At 42.8% G+C, this 20,381-nt stretch overlaps 1 protein-coding gene across 1 annotated transcript in view; it reads right to left on the minus strand.

Annotated features, from left to right (window-relative positions):
* The window catches only part of LOC108873037 (unc-80 homolog, NALCN channel complex subunit), a 40,520-nt gene that overhangs the window by 9,686 nt on the left and 10,453 nt on the right, over positions 1-20,381 (minus strand). Inside the window, exons 15-52 of the mRNA XM_051066076.1 lie at positions 20,211-20,358; positions 18,516-18,566; positions 17,862-18,010; positions 16,289-16,452; positions 14,891-14,989; positions 14,436-14,644; positions 13,054-13,160; positions 12,731-12,884; positions 10,939-11,111; positions 10,627-10,839; positions 10,395-10,530; positions 9,958-10,091; positions 9,506-9,683; positions 9,188-9,397; positions 8,844-8,941; positions 8,545-8,748; positions 8,338-8,445; positions 8,009-8,147; positions 7,501-7,682; positions 7,223-7,354; positions 5,353-5,539; positions 5,055-5,186; positions 4,783-4,926; positions 4,577-4,677; positions 4,385-4,471; positions 4,100-4,283; positions 3,856-3,950; positions 3,643-3,732; positions 3,439-3,540; positions 3,100-3,280; positions 2,742-3,007; positions 2,496-2,630; positions 2,263-2,401; positions 2,009-2,105; positions 1,749-1,919; positions 1,561-1,653; positions 1,206-1,424; positions 573-803 (exon numbers count right to left, since the gene is read on the minus strand). Coding sequence (XP_050922033.1) covers positions 573-803; positions 1,206-1,424; positions 1,561-1,653; positions 1,749-1,919; positions 2,009-2,105; positions 2,263-2,401; positions 2,496-2,630; positions 2,742-3,007; positions 3,100-3,280; positions 3,439-3,540; positions 3,643-3,732; positions 3,856-3,950; positions 4,100-4,283; positions 4,385-4,471; positions 4,577-4,677; positions 4,783-4,926; positions 5,055-5,186; positions 5,353-5,539; positions 7,223-7,354; positions 7,501-7,682; positions 8,009-8,147; positions 8,338-8,445; positions 8,545-8,748; positions 8,844-8,941; positions 9,188-9,397; positions 9,506-9,683; positions 9,958-10,091; positions 10,395-10,530; positions 10,627-10,839; positions 10,939-11,111; positions 12,731-12,884; positions 13,054-13,160; positions 14,436-14,644; positions 14,891-14,989; positions 16,289-16,452; positions 17,862-18,010; positions 18,516-18,566; positions 20,211-20,358 — 5,642 coding nt within the window. The remainder of the gene's footprint in view (positions 1-572; positions 804-1,205; positions 1,425-1,560; positions 1,654-1,748; positions 1,920-2,008; positions 2,106-2,262; positions 2,402-2,495; positions 2,631-2,741; positions 3,008-3,099; positions 3,281-3,438; positions 3,541-3,642; positions 3,733-3,855; positions 3,951-4,099; positions 4,284-4,384; positions 4,472-4,576; positions 4,678-4,782; positions 4,927-5,054; positions 5,187-5,352; positions 5,540-7,222; positions 7,355-7,500; positions 7,683-8,008; positions 8,148-8,337; positions 8,446-8,544; positions 8,749-8,843; positions 8,942-9,187; positions 9,398-9,505; positions 9,684-9,957; positions 10,092-10,394; positions 10,531-10,626; positions 10,840-10,938; positions 11,112-12,730; positions 12,885-13,053; positions 13,161-14,435; positions 14,645-14,890; positions 14,990-16,288; positions 16,453-17,861; positions 18,011-18,515; positions 18,567-20,210; positions 20,359-20,381) is intronic.

Raw genomic sequence — 20,381 nt, forward strand, 5'->3', positions numbered from 1 at the left:
TTTTATGTATGAAAAGTGCCATACAAATAAAGTGAATCACTATTATTATTAGTGACACATCTTTATACTGGATTGGTATTGCTGGTGAAACTGGTCTTATTAAAGGGATTAGATGCCAGTCAGTATTTTTGAAGTCTAATTAAAATCATAATGGATGGGTATAATCATCTCTAAATGAGCAATGTGAGTATAAAAGATGGTTATTTGTGCACTGCATTACACAAATGATAGTGAGGTAAACATATCTTAAAAGGAAAAAAACACATTTAACTACAACTTCCTGTATGCAGACATTAACAGTGAGATCTGCACCCCTGAATGAGGGAGAACACTGCCAGTGATCCATCCACACAAACCCACATATGCAATGAACTCCTCTCATACACAAACACATCCCCAAGTATTCGCACAAAAACACACCACAGCAGCACTTACGGTACATCACCCACGAAGGCAGCGCTATAGAGGACAGTGCCAAGAAGCCGTCTATCTACTGTACACAGCACGGCACCGGCACAGCACGATACACTCACAGGGAGACAGAGAAAGAAGTGGGATTGTATTCAACAGACCTGGTGCATAATGCCTGTGGGCGAGCGCACCTGAGCGTAGGCATCTTGTGGATCTTGTTGAACATGCGGTCCAGCCTCTTGAGGATGAGGATGAGGGCGGGGCGAACGGCCTCGGACGACCAGTCGGTGATAGGCAGCATCTCCATGATGTAGCGCCGCAGCCCTCGGCTCTCCATGGTCAGGGTGTCGTAGGGCGCCAGCTTCAGCAGGGCGTGGGCAATCTCCGCCAGCCTGGGGAAGAGGCAACGTGGACGCACTGTCAGTGAAAATGTATAGTTCTCCCTGACAAATTAGCTATTAATGATATCCACTCTTGTCTTCTTGGCTCAAAGGATATAAAAAATATTATGTCATTTAGTAAAACTGCAGGGGGAAAGGGGAATACATAATCACACACTTCATTTTAAGATCCATGTTCATCTTGTGAGCTGAAAATAGAATGAGATCAAGACATATCCATCCCATCTTCAGGCTGTGTATGAAATGGTATTTGACTAGAGGTGTTTTTTTCAGTGCAGCTTTGACTGGAATGACTCACACTCCCTCCCTGGCGCAACATGCAGGAAGAGGTTACTTTTATCACTAAATCTGATGAGAGACACTTTACAATCAGCCATGAATAAATCTCATCACCTCATGTGGGACTTGATGTCCAGCAGCTCCAGGGCTGTGACCCGCGGTTCACCAGCAACGTTCTGCAGAATTTTGAGTCGCGGTCCACAGTGTTTGTAAAACTCTGTGCAGATGTTTAACAGGGACTCCCGTGGCCGGCGGAACTCTTCCCTGGCGATGCGCTCGTCCAGCTCCTCCCTGGGCATACCCTGGCCCTCCTCCAGTAGGTGGAGGTTGTCCCTGAGAACATAAATGGCACTTCAGTCTTGACTCTCAGACTCTAGGATCTGGGACTGACACCAGGAGTATTAAATCATAAAGATTGTGGGACAGAACACCTCCAGGGCTCTCACCCTGGTCATTATAAAGTCCTGACCTGGTGTTGACCCCTCCTGACATGGCGTGGTTAGCTGTAGTGCCTCCCTTATGGCCCTGATCACAACGGGACATCTGTGGGGCTGTCATGGGCCTGTGGAGGAGATGTGGATAAATAATGAAGACTAAGCATCTAAAAAAGACATCACCTCCATCTACCACAGGTGCAAAAATTCAAATCTGGTCAACCTTGTTAGGGCCTCTGAGCTGTAGAGGAGGGCCTGCAGTGATGTGGCCAGAGCAGCGATGGCAGCAATCTCATCCCTGGCAGCTGAAGCCGACTCCATCGTAACTGTGTTGCTCTTCAGCTTTTGGAGGTAGCAGGGGACCAGCGCCTCCAGCACCATCAGCATCTGGAGACTGGGGAGATTACACAGACTGTTAGAGGACAGAAAAGGACTGTTGTAGAAATGCTGTAGATGCAGAAGTAGAACAACATGGAGAAATACCTCCTGAAGGACTCGGGGGCGTAGGCAACCACGGTAACACACAGCTTGATGGCCTCGCTGATGGAAAAGGCCAAGTCCTCATTACCATAACAGAAATCTGGAAAAGAATACATAACGTTTAAAGCTTCACACAAATGACGATGGTTTAATTTGTAAAAGTGACCCTCACATTTGAGTACTGAAATTTAAGTGGTCCATCCACCTGTAGCAGTTTAAAAAGACCATAGCATGTGTCAAGGTGACTGACAGTTTACCTAGAGAGCGTAGAGGTTTTTCAGCCTTGACCAGCTCCAGAGCATCCAGGGAATCCTGGGTCTCACCCTCCAGAGAGACCAGCAGGTCAAACAGACACTGGGCTGACACTCCTTTAGACAAACCAGTGCTGGTGCTGGTCTGGAGAAGGACACAAAGATAGAGATAAATACCCACTTATTGTAAATTCATTCAAATGTGGGGCTATGCGCATGCATGTACTCGATAGTCTTACTGTGAATTCTAGCAGTGGAGCCACACTCGCAAACAGCTGCAGGATGAAAGGTTTGCGGTGGAGGATATAGAACTGCCGGCAGCAGAACTCGATGCCTTGCCTCAGTAGAGGGTTACTTTCATAGTCAGCATAGACCTGTCACAGTTTAATTACATCAAAATCATCATAAACACACAACAGAAATTAATTAGAACTAGAGTCTTGTAGCATTGATAACAGTTAGCTGCAGGACACATGAGTCTGTACCTGCAGCATGGTTGGCAGGATCCACTGGTAACCGCTCAGAGAGAAGAGATGGTTGAAGTGGACGGCAGTGTTGATGGCAGTTGCTGTGTACTGCCTGAGGAGGGCGCTGTCCTCTGGGTGCAGCAGCAATGCCCCATTGAAAACGTTAAGGAACAGCATCATCTCGTCACCCCATGGATACTCACTGGGCATGCCCAGAAACATTTCCTCCAGCAGCTTGATCCACAGCACTTTGTGGAGGGTGTCCAAACCAAACAGCTCTTTACCTGAGGGAAGAGCAAGGAGGTTAAGAACATCTTTGTGTACGTACAAGAAGATTTTTTTATCTATCTGATGATGCAGGTGAAGTCTGTCTCACCTTGTGGCTCATTGAACAACGAGAACTCTGCATCGATGGCAGTTCGTGGGAAGGAGGGCAGACGGAGGAGGTCTTCCTGCAGCAGGGAGACGTGGGATTGTTTGTGCACGGCCGGCATGTGTTGTGTGAGGGAGATGAGGAAGAGTACCCGACCGACCTCCTCCAGTTTACGGGAAAACACCTAAAAATAAACAGAGAAGGCAGAGGATACAGAATGAGAGAAAAAGCAGACACATGTTTATACAATGATACCACTCTATTTTCTATTTCCCCAATGTAGTAATTTGATGTGTACTAATTTCATAGAGGGTTAATTGTCACATTTGAAATCTTCAATACCTGCTTCTGGATGAGCTCTTGTCCTTTCTCAGGCAGCATGTGGACCAGGTTGAGCTGTGGAGAGACTGATCTCCGGAAGGGGTAGATGTCTCTTACATATGTCTACGGGAGGTAGAAAGCAACATTAAATGGTTGAAACTTTTCACAACAAATAAAATCCATCTAAATAGCAGCTCAAAATCAAGTCAATTTGATTGTTTTTACCTTGGAATAATGGATGAGGTTCCATCGTTTGTCCATGAGGAAGTAATGTGCTGATCTGGCCTCAGGAATGTTGAAAAATTCAAGACACTCCTGGTTGGAGAAAGAGAAGACATCATTACCCCCCCCCACACACACACACACATATTCATATTTTTGATATGTAGTTGACTCTCACTCAGAAAAAAAAGTCTGAGACCAGTTCAGTGTTCTCACCTTAAGCAGTGCTTCAAACTGAGTGTCTTCGTGGACTGGGAGCTGTGTCGGGATGTCACATTCGTTCTGCCCGTGCACCACCAGTGTTTTGGTTCCTGCATCAACAAAACACAAGAAAATGTTTCAATATGTTTGAATCTGATGTGACAGAAAATAAAACCTCATCCTGTTGTATTTGAAATTAGCATTCGTTAGCGTCTTCTTTGCCAGATCTACACTGTAGATGAGATTTGTATAGTTTCACCTGGCATAGATGCAGTGACCAGCAGTTTAACCTCACACTGCTCCTTCTTCATGGTCTGCTTCAGGTCCTTGAAGAAGAGCCCCTCCACATAACCGACCACCTCCCACAGGAAGGTTAGTGTGGCCGAGATGGCATCCATGCCCCACTCGCAGGGAGTCCGCACAAAGTACATGATCAGTCCCACCTAGGAGGACGGGGTTCAATTGAGAGAATTATCAAGTTTTAAGGGCACTGATGATAAATAATGTAGATTTAGATATAGGTGAGTTTTATCTCTTGTCTCACCAGGTAGTTGAAGAGGATATGAGAAGTCTGGGCCGGCAGATCTCCAATATTGAGCAGGAGCTTCCTCAGCATGTACATCAGCTCATCCTTACAACACAAGAAACACAAGGTATGTCACATTTAACAGTTCAAATGACAGATTCATCACTCATCAGATCTGAGGTTGTGTGTGCTCTTCAGACGTCTGCCTACCTGTCTGTTGCTCACTGTTAGTTTTTCCAGGAAGTGGCGGAGAACCAGGGCCGGATCTTCAATCAGGCAGTTCCAGAGGATTTGCTGGGCCACAGCACTCACTGAGGAAACATTAACATAGTATGTGACCAAATACCATGAACAGATCTCATGTTTGGAGATGGATTCCCACACAAAATGTGACAACATCTTTGTATGACACCCACCAGCCACACCGTCCTCTCGAACCTCCCCGTCCTCCATCAGGTGCACTATTGGTAGGACGGCAGCACAGATGCATGCTGGGAAGACAGCTTGAGGTGGCTGTAGCATGTGGTGAGTAGGAGTGTGTTCTGTTGTGTTCTCTTCATCTGGCAAAAAAGAAGAAGTGAACAAATAAAGATTCTGGGCAGCCATTAAAGAAGTTAAGCACAAGATTTATTAGAAGAACAAGGAAACAAAAAAGGTTCTTATCATCCAGGATTCTCTATTTTCATACCTTCAGCACTGGCCAGTGAGCGGACGGACCACACAGAGCCCCGTCGGAAAGAGTAGTTCCTGTGGGAGTTACTGGAGGCGCAGGATGGGCTGACAGACAGACGGCGGGATGCCAGGTTCACCACTTCTTCTGCTGGCAGGATCAATGTCCGACATGTCCAGTAGAGATACAGGAAAAACAACACACTGTCAGGGTACAGAGCTGTCGGCAGCTTGCCAGTGCTCATCAACGTCCCCCAGCAGACAATAGTACTTGTGTATAACTGTACAATATGCGCTTGTGTGCCTGGCAGCCCCACCTTCTTCCTCCTGCTCGGGCGGGGGGCTGCACGTGGGCTCGTAGCAGGCCTCCTGAGCCACAGGGATGGCCGTGATGATGCTGGCCTCGCGGCCAAGGCGCCGTTTCTCTTCCTCTTGCTGCAGGTTCTTCAGGATGTGCTCGGCTCGCTGGTGTGAGCGTGACACTGCTCGTGCTGAGAAAGATTTCTGAAAGGAGGGTGGGGGGTGGCATGGAGGGTGGTGTTGGATCAAACAGCACAAACAAAGGTAGAACAGCAGGTGCAGACATACAGAAGATTCAGAATGAGGGAATGCACAAATTAAAACCAAACCGACATTTTCAATCTTTCAGAAAGTGTGTGCACAGCTATTCTAGGCTGACAGTTACATCTGAGGAGCATTTTGTAATGTAAATGACTGGACAACACATTAATACAGTAACTCTCCTCCAGCACATTGATCTCATGCTCTAATGCCATCCCGAGCATCATGAAGAACACTGCTAAAGTCTTAAATAGGAAGGATTTCAATCACGACAAATTGTGACACAAATAAATGTATTCGGACTGGAATTTGGAGAATTTACTGTATCTTGTGTACAGTAAATGCCTCACAGCATTCCCACAAGTGCTCATACAAATACATAACCAAATAGGCTGAACGCATGATATGAAAAACATACACAGCAAAGTCATTCTCATCCAATGACCATGCATCAACAGCACAACACACACAAAATGTCTGATTGTCCGATGCATGCTGTTATTTTTTTTTCTTACAATCAGCACAAGTGCTGTAATACTTTCTGGGTGTGGTGTGTATCACTGATCAAGATGCAACTATCTGAAATGACCCATGAAACCGCCCCAGCTTCTGAACCATGATGAAAGCCTATAGCTCCCAACGGGCTAAAAACACTCAATGGAGAAAATTTGCCCTCCTGTCTTTAATGATCTGAGGTAACAAGATGCATCAGCACAAACATCCGGACAGAAATACCAACTTACTATGGTATGGACTGACTGAATTAATGTGGAGTACTAAAAACAAAGACAGTCGATAGATAAATTATAGAACATGTGCTCCCAGGGCGTCATCAAAATCTATAAAACATATTTTGATAATCATGCTTTTTAACAAAAAAGACAAGAAAATAAAAAGGAAACACCAAGAAATCTGTTTTACTACTTTAAATGATCATTCTAACCTTAAAAATGTGTTACATTTATTTTCTTAAAGTAGCAGATTTCTTGGTGCAGTTGCCCACATTACACCTGCATAACAAATGTATTTTAAAACAGTCTAAAGTGCATTTGCTTTTGGTATATTGTGGGGTTGTTCTGTGACTCCAAAATAAGTTTCAAAATAAAATACCCAGTAGTTTACAGGTTGTGTGATTTAAAGAGTTAACCCAAACTACAAAAAACATCATTATATTATTACTGACATAGCTTTATCTCACCATGCTGATAGTTTTGATTTAATTTGTCCATATTCTGAAGTATTGACTTCTGAGATTTCTGCCTCCACCAAATACAATGGAGATCATCTGAATAATGGCAATTTATCTTTCCAGAAACAGTGTCCCCAACACTCTGGATAAAACCTGGACAAATTAAGTAAAAGCAATCTGTAATCTAGATGTGGCTATATTTATAGATTTTTTTTTTTACACTGTATCCGGCTACCCAACCCGGGTCAGGTTGTTTGTGATGTCACATCCACAGTTGTATTTGAAAGTATGTATGGCTCATATATTATGTACATTAACTACATCTTGAAGTTGATTCAAAAGTAAAAATGCACTCACTATAAAAACATTACTATTTTCCTTTTACTATTATATATTATTAGAGAATGTACACCCATAAAAACAGGGCTCAGACTTACAGATTGGTCTTCATTGATTGGGTCCTGAACACTGCCGGTGTTCTGTGGCACCCAGGGAGGGTCAAATATGGGTACACAGGGCATGCCCAGTATAGGAGATGGCAGAGTGAAGTTGATGCTGGGTGGAGGGATCTGAAAAAAAGGAGGAATGTAGCACAACATGGGTCAAAATAGCCTAGTTTTGTGACATGATATGTTCTAAATTACATATTAAATCTATAACAGCAAAAGTGAGTGAACCAGATGTCAGCATTTTGGACATTGTTATTAATCTGTACCTTAAAGATCTGCTGGGCTCCTTCCTCCATGCGAGGCCACACCTGGTAGCGGAAACGCCACAGTGTGTAAAACTTTAAGATGGAGTTGATGCGCTGGCAGGCCTCCTGGTGCTGGAACTCTGCCATCATCATTTCGGTCACTGCGTCAGGGACCTTTACCGCACACAGAAGGAACATGGCAGCTGGAGGGGATTCAAGGAGGGCAGAGGGAGGGAGGCAGGAATGAGGAGAGGAGGGGGAATAAAAAAACGAGTAAAGAGGGCAAGAGGGACGACATGAAAAAGAGGCAGAGATGGAAAGAGGAAGGTAAAATGGGGTTGAGGGCAAACATTGTTAAAAAGGGCAAAAAGAAACAGTATTGGAAGAGAAATAAAAAAAAAAATGGAGACAGAATATAAAGCAGCTGAATGCCATGTCTTTTCATAATTTTAAATTATAAACATTTATAAACTCTGATGGTCACAACAACCTACAGCAGCAACCCACAGACTACTGATGCACGACTCACCAGCAGCAGCAGCCATATGTTCATCCACACTGAGCAAGAGCTCCCAGGCTGCAGGCTGGATGTCTCCATACATGTCGTCGGTCAAGATGGGAGCTGCTTTGATCAGCAGCGAAAGTGGAGCCGGTGACAAGCTCATCACCTGAAAGAAACACCTTCTTTAAATGTTTGCCCTCTTCCCATTTAGTACAATAAAACTATTTTGTGTAAAACTTGTGTATGGGTCCTCAAACAAGATCTTTTCTTGTAGTTTCTGGTAATCATGCAGTTCCCTCTTCAGACTTCTTATTTCAAGAGGACTATAATTGTACTAACTCTAAAAACCAAGTCACCTGGTTGCGGATGTACTTGAGCATGCCTGTATCTTTCTTCCCTTCTGTGTTGGAGTCGGTGGGTCTTCTCTTCATGGATGGAGTCCTCAGGCAAGACTTGTCAGAACACTGAAAGCACAGAGACTTTTATAGACCACCAACAAAAAAATGAATCCATTCCTTTATTGATTTGTTTATCCTATCAAGTTTACAACTTGTGCAATCCACCTCTTTGTTTTTCTTTGCACGTGCCCCAATGTTTCCAGAGAAGGTGCTGTCTTCTCTCAGGCTGTCCACCGTCTCACCGTACACAAGCTTGATGGCGCGGACCAGACGGGCGCAGGAGCGGCTGTGGTGCTGGTAGCAGTGCGGGTGACAGAAGTCTATATGGGTACAGATGAAACTCTGCTGGTTGCACAGCAGGATCATAATCTGAGCCGAGAGAGAGGAGAGAGGAGAGGGGAGGGGAAGTCAGTGTGTAAGAGGGAACACACAGGCACAGTATCCGCACATACTGATTTACATACATGGAGCCAGGACATGTTGCGGTGGTAATTGTCCTCTGCTCCTCCTGAGCTCTGGCCCTCTGGCTCTATGCTGGGTTCACTGGTGCTGAAGGGACTGCCTGTAACAAGAAACAAGAACACACAAATGTCTCTTTTAATGGAAGGAAATGTCTAGATGTAGAATCCAAGGTAATCTGCATTTCTTAATAAATACTACAAACAAATGAGAATTAAATGAGAATGAAATTACAGGACACTTTTCTTTGTAAATCCTGGATGCTGTTAATTAACCCCCTGTTTTCTCCAGCATCGTTCACTGTCCAGTTACAGTATGTCCTATTTTTTAAAACTGTCTTCCAGCTTACCAATGTCAGTGACAGTGTCCCTGCTGTGTGTTTGTGACAACAGGCCCTCCTCGTTCTCAGACTCAGAGTCCTGCCGAGACAGCTTGGTGCTCTTGAGGCTCCCTGCCCGGCGTATGGAGGACAGGGAGCCACCCTTCTTTACACGGAAACTGCGGGCCCCTTTGATCTGAAGCAGCCGGGAGCCTCCGATACGAATCTTACGGATGGGTGCTGGAGAGGAGGGGAGCGGAGAGAGATTATCTACAATCAACAGTGAGTAATAAGCAAACTGGGCAGTGATGAAACAAATGACTCCACCTGTATGACATCGGGTCTCACCTTGAGTGTCCTGTGTCTTCTTGTCATCGCAGGTGGTGTCAGACTTCAGTGTATGGCTGCTGCTGTTGAGTGAATCGTGTCCATCCTCATCATCGAGAATGCCTGCAAAGCTGATCTTCCTTTCGTAGCGATGGCGGCCAAGGTCTGGATCTAAACGCAGGCGGCAGCTGTCGAGATCCTACAGCAAAGATGTGAGCATCATCAGCGCTACATATTTCAGAATCTATTAGTGCATATTTGTCATTTGAACACATTTTTCTGTTCATCTTATTTTCTTCTCTTCTCATGATTAGCATCGACTGATAAAAAAAAAAAAAAAACAAAATCTCCAAATTTTATGATACATTAACCACTTCTGCTGTTTTTAAATGAATGTAAATAGCAGGACAGTGGAAAGAGAAAATACACACACTGAATGAATATATTTTAGCATAGAAGGTTTCATTACTGACCACAAGCGGCTCAGTGCGTGGGCGTGGTAAGCAGGGAAAGGTCTCTCGCAGGAAAGTGGTGATTTCCAACAGCAGCTGGCAGGCAGCCATCTTCAGAGCAAAGGGGCAGCCACATTTTGTAGGATTGACTGTGTCTTTAAGGCAAGAATTTATGGGAAAGAAAGAGGCAATATGGTTACAACATTAAAATGTTTTTTGTGTATAAGACAATTCTAACATATTAGAAACAAAGCTAGATTAAATAAAGATTTTTTTTTTTTAAGTTAAATATTATTAAACTTTAAAGTTAATTTATAACCTTGGAAACAGCAGTGTTGCTGACATGCTGCTAAACACCCCAGAAACAGGTAAGGAGTTAAATTTATTTTAATAAATGAACATTTAATAGAATGCCATCCATCAGAACTATGTAATAATTTAACATTATTTTGACTCACTGTCATCTAAATAGTCCTCTTCCTCATCTTCTTTTCTCATTCTCCGTTTGGTTTCTTCATCATAAATGTAACCCAGGATGTTGGCAGGGCTCTCGCTGTCAGAGTGACAGAGTTCACTGAGCCTTGTGCCGATCGCCTGAGCAGATGAAACACATAAAGACACACACTCTTACAACTAATGAAGCCTTATTATTAAGTGTCACCTTAAATAATGTGGGAATTTCAAACTCACGTCTCCCCACTGGCAGAAATGTTTGGCGGCGTTCCACTGGAGTTTCTGGTTTCTTTTGTTGCCCACAATAGGCGATCGGCCCCTTGACAGGCCTCTTTTGGTGATATTGACATGGTGGCCTTTCATCCACTCTGGCCAGTTGCCACGGTTACAGCGGTGGACAAATCTGGCACATTCGAGGAAGAGGGAGGCCCGGGCCACAACTGGAGCTTCCTGGAAGAACCAGGAAGCAGATAAAGATAAAGTTTAATGTCACAAATGTAACTTTGTGAAGTGGTAAATGCTTAAACTGATGCGTTGAACGAAACGTACCAGGTCCAGAGCAGCAGCGAGGATGGAGGCGTCAGGTATGGTCCCCGGCTCGCAGCAGTTCAGGAGAAACTGGAAGCGTTTCATACCTTGTCGAATGGCGCCCAAATTCACCACGTTCTTGTTCTTCATGGCCTCTTGACTGGCTGCTAGACGCTCCTGAAAACCATGGGGACCTGGAGGAAAAGAAGAAGAGAAGAGAAAAGAAGAGACAGAGGAGAGTATAACAGAACAGGTGAAGGGATTTTTTTTTTTAAAGGCATGTTTAGGTGTAATCTAAACTTTTTTCCCACAGCACTCAAGATTCATACTTAGACATTGCATAAAGCAACATCACCATATCCAGAACATTTAACAAAAAGCACTGAAGAGCCACTGACAAATGAAGCTGAGTGAGAGATGGACACACAGCCACTGGCAGAGGTTACACTTGGATTTTCAATCCTACTTGTACTGTGTGATCTCAAAAACTTATGTGGAGAGTATTATAAAAACTAATTGTGCAGATTTGATGGCCAAGGCTATTTTCTGGTCTCTTACACTATATATTCTTGGTAGTGGGATCTTATAAATCACATTGAAATGACAAGTGTAACCGTAGCCGTACAGAAGAAAGCTGTATGTTCTGTTTTATCACTTGGCTGAAACTCAGGCACTGGAAAATACCACCAGACATCACCACAGAAGAGACGAGAGAGCACTGACAGCGTCATGCTTGACGTAGCACAGAAATATGCTCTGCAGCAGAAAGATGGTTTCATAGATATGAGTTATTCCCAGACACCTCCTTTCCTCTCTTTCCACCATTAGGTGAAAAAACCGAGGAAGGGGTTCATTGATTAAGAGAACAGGACGTGCATAGTTGGAAAGAAGGGAATGTAGAGTTGGTAAGACAACACACTGTTAAGGAAGAATTTAGAGAAATGAAATCAGAGTGATCTATTCTGATCTGATAAATTTAGGGAACTGCAAACAACGACAAGTTGCCATTGGAGAGAAAAACAAATCATGTCAAGCCATTTTACACTCCAAGAGGAAGTGGGGGTTTCAACACATCTGAATGTCTGGCCCTGCACTCTCTGTGGCAAATCACTGCACAGTTTATGTAATTTTCAGAAAGTCACTGCATTGATTGTAGAAAGAGTTCTTGTCTCTAGTATTTGAGCCAAAAATGCTGGAGCTTACAATTCCCATAATGCTAACTGACAGTCATTTGTTAAACCCACTCTGCCTGGTAAATTTAAAATATGCTGAACTACAACAGTAGCACAAGTGGAAAGGATTCAGTATACAGTAATGTCTGCTGACATTAGCTCACATTAGGTACTGGTCCTACTAGCCTACAAGCCCCAATGCAGTGCACCCAAGGGTGCATTTAATTGTTTGTGCATTTAACTTTTCTTTTGTAAGAATAACTGTAAGAATATCATGTTATTTCTTCTATCAAATTTAGCACAGTCTTTCTTTGAAGTGCCACGACTTGCATTGATTATCTTTTTGGAAGTTAGTTTGTAGCAGACTGTTCAGCAAAAAAATCATGCCAATTACTCTGTAAAAAAAGTGTATTTTTACAAACTAGACACTCTGATGTGTTGAAAATAATACATCCAGACTAACAGAGTGTAGCAGGCAGCTGTCCGGCGATGGAGAATGGTGTACGGAAGAGAACAGACCACGACTTGCGAGGCGAGACAAGACACGACACCACACGGACAAACAGGAGGCTGGGACAGAGAGAGAGAGAAATAGACAAAGGACGATGGGGCGTGGGGCACCCTGGGGGGGGGAGGTCTACCATCTTTCTCTTCTGTGTGGTGAAGCTTGGATGGATTCCTCCTGCCAGACCTCCATTTACCGAGCCGCTTGAAGAAATTCTCCTCCTCGTCCCTGCCGTACTCCGGCCCTGCAGCGCCCCCTTCTGACAGCTTCACTGCACTGGTGAACTTAACCTAAAACACACACATGCATCAATACACACAACACATAGCATGTGTTGCTATACAAGCACAAACTTGGCTTTTATTGAGGCATAACAATCAAATCTCAATCAAAACATGGATGTTAGCATCCAGTGGCAATGAACAGACGGTGTTATGGTAGCTGTTAACCCTCTCTGACCTTTGAACTCTGTCGTATGAAGGAGAGTCGATCCACTGAGCTGATGTCCAGCAGGTCCTCCACACCATCAGTCAGTCCAGAAAGAGAGGAACGTTTCAGCCAGTTGCCTGGAGACACATGAATTTAAAAAAGGACATGAACAACCAACTCTACAGAACAAAGAAGGTGTAAAGCCACAAAAGCACTGTACGTACCGCGTTACACGTGCACATACATAAGGGTTGGACAGAGGAAGAGAGACACAAAAGAGACACACAGGGCAGTGCATTCACACACTGTTACTGCACAGTTTTATACATTCAGGGTATTTAAACTCATTCACAGTCAGAGGTTCATTCAACATTGGTACAAAAAAGTAACAAAACTAACTTTTTTGCTTCTTTTAAGATGACTTAAACAAAAGACCCTGGTCAAATGGTATTTTGCAAATACAGTGTAACATTATGTTCATGGACAGATGGAGGAAACTACAGTGCCAAATAAACATTTTAAGGGTTTAAAAAGTTCAGGCTTTATATATATATATATATATATATATATATATATATATATATATATATATATATATATATGATAAGTTTAGCTAGCTTTCTTTTACCCATTTAGCAATGTGGAATAAACAAAGAAACTGCATTACTCAATTATTGATTTATAAATAAATCTTAACATATCAATTACAGATAAAAAAAATTGTTAAGTCTAGCCACGACTATTTCACCAGCGAGCTTTCACTTGATAGTTTGGCTGTGTAGTTCACTGTACAGTGTTGGATACGAGTTGCAAAAACAATTTAACCCAGGTCTGGAACACACACTGCACACTGAGAGAGATGACCAACACAAACAGACATGACATATACTGTATGAAGATGGTTCCACATCCACATACGTAAGACAGAGAGAGTGAGTGGTAGGCGAACAGTCCCACGGCATGCTAAGGCACAGAAGGGAACACAAAACAGACCAAAGAGATGAAGTGACTTGGCCTCGTGGGCGTTCCAGTGTTAGACAAACAAGACACATCATGTTTGAGTGAATTTCAAGGTGACAGTTGGGACAGAATACAGTATGTAATGAGGTATGGTCATGGAAACACATACTGTCATTAGATCTGTTATAAAAATGAATGAGCAATAAGAACAGAACATATTTTTTTTGCATGTTGCCTTTCTGTTTAGCATGTTCAGTACAAGTAAGAAGATTCAGATGTCCTTTACCAAACCTAAACACTCTTTGACATAAAGTTTTATATTTAGCTTTTTCAAGTGGGTTTTGTATGCTCATCACTTGTTCAGTGAAGGAAAACCTTTTTGAATATGTGACTACTGTTGCATTACTCTTTAACCTAAAGTTAAAGGTAGCTTTGTTGCAGAGTGCCCTTACCTATAGGCAGCTTCAGCTTCTTGCGAAGTGAAATGCGACGGGACCTGGATCGAGAGCGCCGGTCCGTGGTGGTGCCCGAGTGGGCGGTGGTGCACTCTGAGGTGTCCTGCTCTGACTGGCTGCTTGTGTCGCTAGCGGCACTCTGTGACTTGAACATCTTCCTCCAAAAATCCTTCCTGCCCAGCAGAGCACCCGGGATCTGTTCTTCACTGGAGGTACAGAGAGGGAGAAAAGGAAGGTTGGATTTGAATGTTTACATGAGCATTAAAAGTAGTTGCAGTAGTATAGTAGTAGTAAATTAAATTTAATGTTTAGCACTGTGACCTCTTCTTTATTAAAGGGGGAGAGGAAGCAGCAGGTAGAGTTTTCAAACTTTTCCTATTTTGAGCAGAGAAATGGCAGCTGGGCTCAACATAGATGGTGCTATATGGAGATGCTGTGAGGTGGACACTCACTGTTCGGGTGTCTGGGGGGGTCTGCTGGAGATGTAGCTGCGACATTCATCTGCAGCACTGGACACCTGACCCTTCTCCCCGGACACACCCGCCTCTGACCTGCGCACACACACACCCCGACAGACAGACAAACCAACTGAACTCTCCTGATGCAATAGAGCCTAACCACGTGGCTCTACCATAAAAGCCTACAGAGTTGTTACTCAGGCAAATGAAGTTTTTTAGAGTTCCAATGATTGTGATCTGATGGACTAAAAATCATTACTTGCACTGGTTACTTGTTATATTTACATATTGTCATATATGTTTACATACATTTCTTACACTGCATTTTTACAATATTACATAATTTTTTTGCAGTGAAAGAAAATGTAGGTTTATTTCTGTTAAATTTCTAATTGTCGCTTTCAAAGCTGCAATTCTGATGTAAAACCACCTGAACTAACTCAGAAAACAGGCCAGTGGCACTAGAGAAATATTCCTAACACCTAATGTCTTTTGAAAGAAGCCCAGAGGTCCTAGAGGAAAGCCAGGCTAAAACTGTGAACTCCACATATAAGGCTTCAGTCAGGGGACCATCATGCTGCACACAAATTTTGAAATCATGTTTGGTGCCATCTTAAATATTAAGTGAACTGTAGAGTTATGATTTGAAGGTCATATGAGGCAGGTTTGTTTTTCAGTGTCTCATCTTAAACCAGTGCTTTTAACTGGCTCTTAATTCTGAGTGCCACAAATTCAGACACTCATCTCAACAGCTGTGTTTTCTATGTTAACTACTGTACATAACAGAAAGCTTATCTGACAAATCAACTGTGACTGTAAACCACATCTTATGCTGGTGAATCTGGACAACTATATGACCTGGATGCAGCACACTGAACACCTCCAGTTTAAAACCAGAAATCATGTGACCTTGTAGCCTAAAAGTAAAACTTAAGAAATGTTCATTTCAGTGAATTCAAACTTAAAATTAATGCTGTCATGTGAGTTCCATTTCTAGCTTAGTGGTCATACAATGAGGCAAAAATAGTGGAGGAGCCTCCTGGCAGGGCTGCACAGTGTGCTACAGCCACATCGTAAAGACATCAAATCAGTCACTCAAGCAAGAAAAACGGATGCAGACAGGACAGAAAAAACATAAAAAATAAAGAAGGCAAGCAGTGATGAGAAGCGTAGGTCTGATTTGTCAGAAAAGGAGTAAATGCTAAAGTAAATCTCGCAGATTTACTCGCAGTGATTGGATGAGAAATATTTTGTTACCGCTTATGAGGGGGAGGGTTTTAAGGTCTATGCTCAAGGGCATTTCAATTTTTTAGTAGTCTTAGCTTTTAGTCGTTTACAACTAGACAAACATGATGTCATTTAGACCATTTCTGGCCACCGACGGGCCACTACCTCCTGGGTCCAGGTTGTTTGGTCTCTTCCTTCTCCTCAGGTTTTTTAGTGGTGGTCACCTTCTCTGCGCTGTCCAGGAGCGCGCTCAGTGCCACTCTGCGGAACACATTTCCATGGGCCTCCTTAATGAACTGCACCAGCTGGCGGATGTCACAGTACAGACCCTGGGATGGAGGAGGGTGACAAAGTGAGAGAGAGGGATGTGTCAAATTGTGTGTGCACGACAAAAAGACACAAAGAAAATTGACAGTTGGAGCTTAGAATCAGGCTGATATTTCTTTACAGTTAGTGTCAAACAGTGTGTGTTTTTTCACATGCATATATGCATATATGTGTGGTGTGCAGGAGCATGCTCGAGTTTGTCAAGGCACTGGCTCCAGCTTGTGAGTGGGTGGCCTCTGATTCTGTGCCATAATAAAGCCTGCCTTGAGAAATGTTACATCTTCCGCCAACGTACACAAGTCATGCCAGCCTTGAGGCTTTCTAGGTACCACAGAGTGGCCATGGTGCCTCCCTGTTCTTAGAGGAGCTACATTATTTTACACAGCAACACAGTTCTGTGTTTGACACATTCGTTATCTATGTTTTTTTCCCTCAGAAAAAATGTTACCACTAAATTGATTATTTTTACATTGCATTACAATGGTTGCAGTTATGTCAAAATTTATCTACTTCAATTATTAGCTTGCTAGCTCATATGACTTTAAGTGTGGATGAACTGTTGCTGTGAGTTGCTTATAACAGTAGCTTAAATAGCTTAGTTAGCTATGTAGCAAAGTTTGATAATTTGATGATGAAAATTGCAAACATTCAAGTACTTTCCTCTGCACTGTTTTAAACATTGTTCTGATGCATTTCTTTGCCTTATGTAAAGCACTCTGAATTACCTCTGTGTTTGGAGGATGATATACAAGTAAGCTTGTTATAAATAATAAAAATGAGGTCTCTGATGAAACACTCCAAGACACTGAGTTATTACCACTCTGTGACAGGTTAAGACTAGCTCAGAGAGAAACAGTCGAGCAATTCAAGTGATCATTTTGAACATGCTGGCAATCAAAAAGCATCAGTACCCAAGTATAATAAATTGAAAATGATCAAGCATGTTTTAACTGTCTACATGTTCAAAACATGTAGACAGTGCCTGCAACAGTTGGAGGACAAATATCAGTATTTTGCCAGTGACAGGTCGCTGTAACGAGGATCAATGACATTTCATATTAATTTACAATAAAATAAAAAGTGAAAAAAATATCTGTTCTAGAAAGGAACAGAGAATGGCTTAATGTCTTCATTAACAGAGTGTGATTAAGTATTAATTCATCATGTATGACAAAGCATTAACAAAGGCGACACAAAAGATAGTTCCTCTTTAGGCTCAGTACAAAATGAACCATTAATTATTCAAGTACAACATCCTGCAAAAAGAAATACGAGTGTCTGAATCTAAAGGAAGAAAAACTGATATGTGAGGCACAGACTGAATCCAGAGAGAGCCACAGAGACTGATAGGGAAAATGAAAAATAAACTCAGAGCGAGGCAGATGGACAGATGATTTCACACACCACTTACCAGGTTCTCTGGACTGTGCAGCTCGTGTGTGGTCGAGGCGCAGCGGGTGATGAGGGACTTGAACATGCAGCCCACCACCACCGCCTCCATATTCTGAGCCACAGACTTGTTGTCCCCCGTGGTGAAGTTGTTCCCGAAGCCCGCCTTGTCTGGAAGCAACAGGGAGGAGGGAGAGACCACGGATCACACAGGGGGTGGTTTAGTCAGCGGGGGGGAGAACATTATTGACAGCTGACCAGCTTGAGTATAAAACAGTGAGCCCATACAACAGGGAGGGAAGGGGGGCAGGTGGGGCAAAGGAAAAGGGTTCATAAAGCATATGGGGGAGAAGCAAACTGAAAAGGATTCTGGGAGGGGGGTAAGGAATACATGCAAGTGACTAAGGCCTGCTATAAAATCATATAGTAGGGGGCTAATTCTCTTGGTCCAGTTAGATGAAAGTTATTGTCTATGCAAAAAATATAAGCTCTATAAAAACCAGATTTAATCATACAAGTGTAAATTTTGGAATTGCAGGCGAGTTTTGTCACTTTCAGACAGAGTGAGGGGTGCAGCAATGGAAGCGGTGCCTAGGGAAGGGTCTGATTAGGTGAGTATATTGATCTTACTGCTAATAGTATTGACTGTTATTAATTATTGATCATGTGTATCTACCGATGTTTCTTTTTTTCGCCCTCCTGGACCTCTCACCTGCACTGCCGTACTCTGCAAGAGAAAAGAGGCGGGGCACAAGTTGATTGACATCAGGCCAGCACAGACATGTACGCTGTGTCAGAAAGGACGTGGCACCCCACCTCCGGACGGAGGCGAACTTGAGACACACACACACAGACTGCCACGCGTAAAAATAACACACACACCAAAAAACTAAACAAGGTGCCCTGTTCACTTTCAGAATAAAACACTCATCGGTTCAGTAACTTGCCAATTGCACAGTATTTTGTATGACATGAGTGTGCTGATTATAGTTACCATATACAAAATACTTAAAATTTCAGTGCAAAACTGAATTGGCATGTACAATGTGTCTCAATGCTCAGCAATAAAGCCACTGATTGAGCAGAGATGTAATGGGCAAAGCTTTGGATTGGCAAGTGTACAGAATGGATGAGTGAGTAAGGAAGGTAGGATTCGGCTCATTGAAGTGGATGAAGAAAAAGAGGGAAGATGGAAGCAGGAGGAGGACGACAAAAAGGGACACGGACAAGCAGAGACAAGTGGTAGGAGGAAGGGAAAAAACAGATATATAAACAGAGATAGCGCTGGAATGCAAAGTCAAAGTGCGGGGTGAGACAGCAGTAGTACAATTCAGCTTTGTCAACCACACTAGAGCTTAATACTGTCAAGGTTTTTATCTTATACTGCTCTGTAATGTAGCACCCTCATTAGACCTTTGAGTGTGATACAGATTTCAGTGGTGATACTGTTTAAATGACAGCTTGAATGTAAGCATCTGCACAGTAATACTGAAACAATTAGTCAATTAATCGACAACTATTTTTGAAAAGTGACCAATTGTTAAAGACATTTATCAAGACAAAAATGTCAGATATTCACAGCTTCTCAAATGTGAAAATTTGCTTTTCATTGTACACTGAAAATCTGGATTTTAAATTAAAAGATTTTAATCTCAACTACTGAATGAATTGGAATAATATTTTGTGCACACATTTGGAGAATAAGCTGTAATAATTTTAAGCAATCAAACGTGTCACCTAGAGCCAACATCAGCTGAAAAAACACACAAAAGTCAGCATGTTAACATGCACACAATGACAATGCTAATTTGCTGATGGTGTGCAGGTATAATGTTAGCATTTTCACAGTTTTTTCACCATTTAGCATGTCAGCATGCTAAGATTTGCTAATTAGCACTAAACGTGATGTACAGCGGATGCTGATGGGAATGTTAGTTTTGCAGGTATTTGGTTATGACAAAATGCTAACATGTTAGCATGCTAACACACTAAACTAAGAGGGAGAACATGCTAACATTATACCTGCTAAATGTCAGCATGTTAGCATGCTGACTTTTGTGTTTACCTCAAAGCATGGCTGTGTCTAAGTATAGTCTCACACAGCCACTACCATGGATGTAGACTTGCTTACTTTTGTATGTTCAATAAATTGTAATAATTTGTATAACAATAAATTGTCAGATTAATCAATAAAAGTAATCGTTACTTGTAGCCGTACTGCACAGAATATCAACTTCTTTCAGGATCAGTCCAAACCTGAATCAGTTTAGCATTCAAAATCAGTGTTGTTCAAATCCTGATGTGTATTTGCATATTTTTTGTTTGTTGTGATCTGCATTCAGTCCCGCTCACACGCACACCACATACTTACTGTCAGTAATGGGCTCCATGCAGAAGCCCAGCAGCGCATGCAGGAAGTCCACAATGTTATTGAGAGAGTCTTTGTTCACATACTCGCGCATTGTTTGGCGAAACTGCAGCTTGTCCAGCTTATACAGGTTGGTCAGGCAGTTCTGAGCCTGAAAGGAAAGATTTGGAGCAG

The sequence above is a fragment of the Lates calcarifer genome, linkage group LG7_2 (genome assembly GCF_001640805.2).
Source record: "Lates calcarifer isolate ASB-BC8 linkage group LG7_2, TLL_Latcal_v3, whole genome shotgun sequence".
Classification (NCBI taxonomy): domain Eukaryota; kingdom Metazoa; phylum Chordata; class Actinopteri; family Centropomidae; genus Lates; species Lates calcarifer.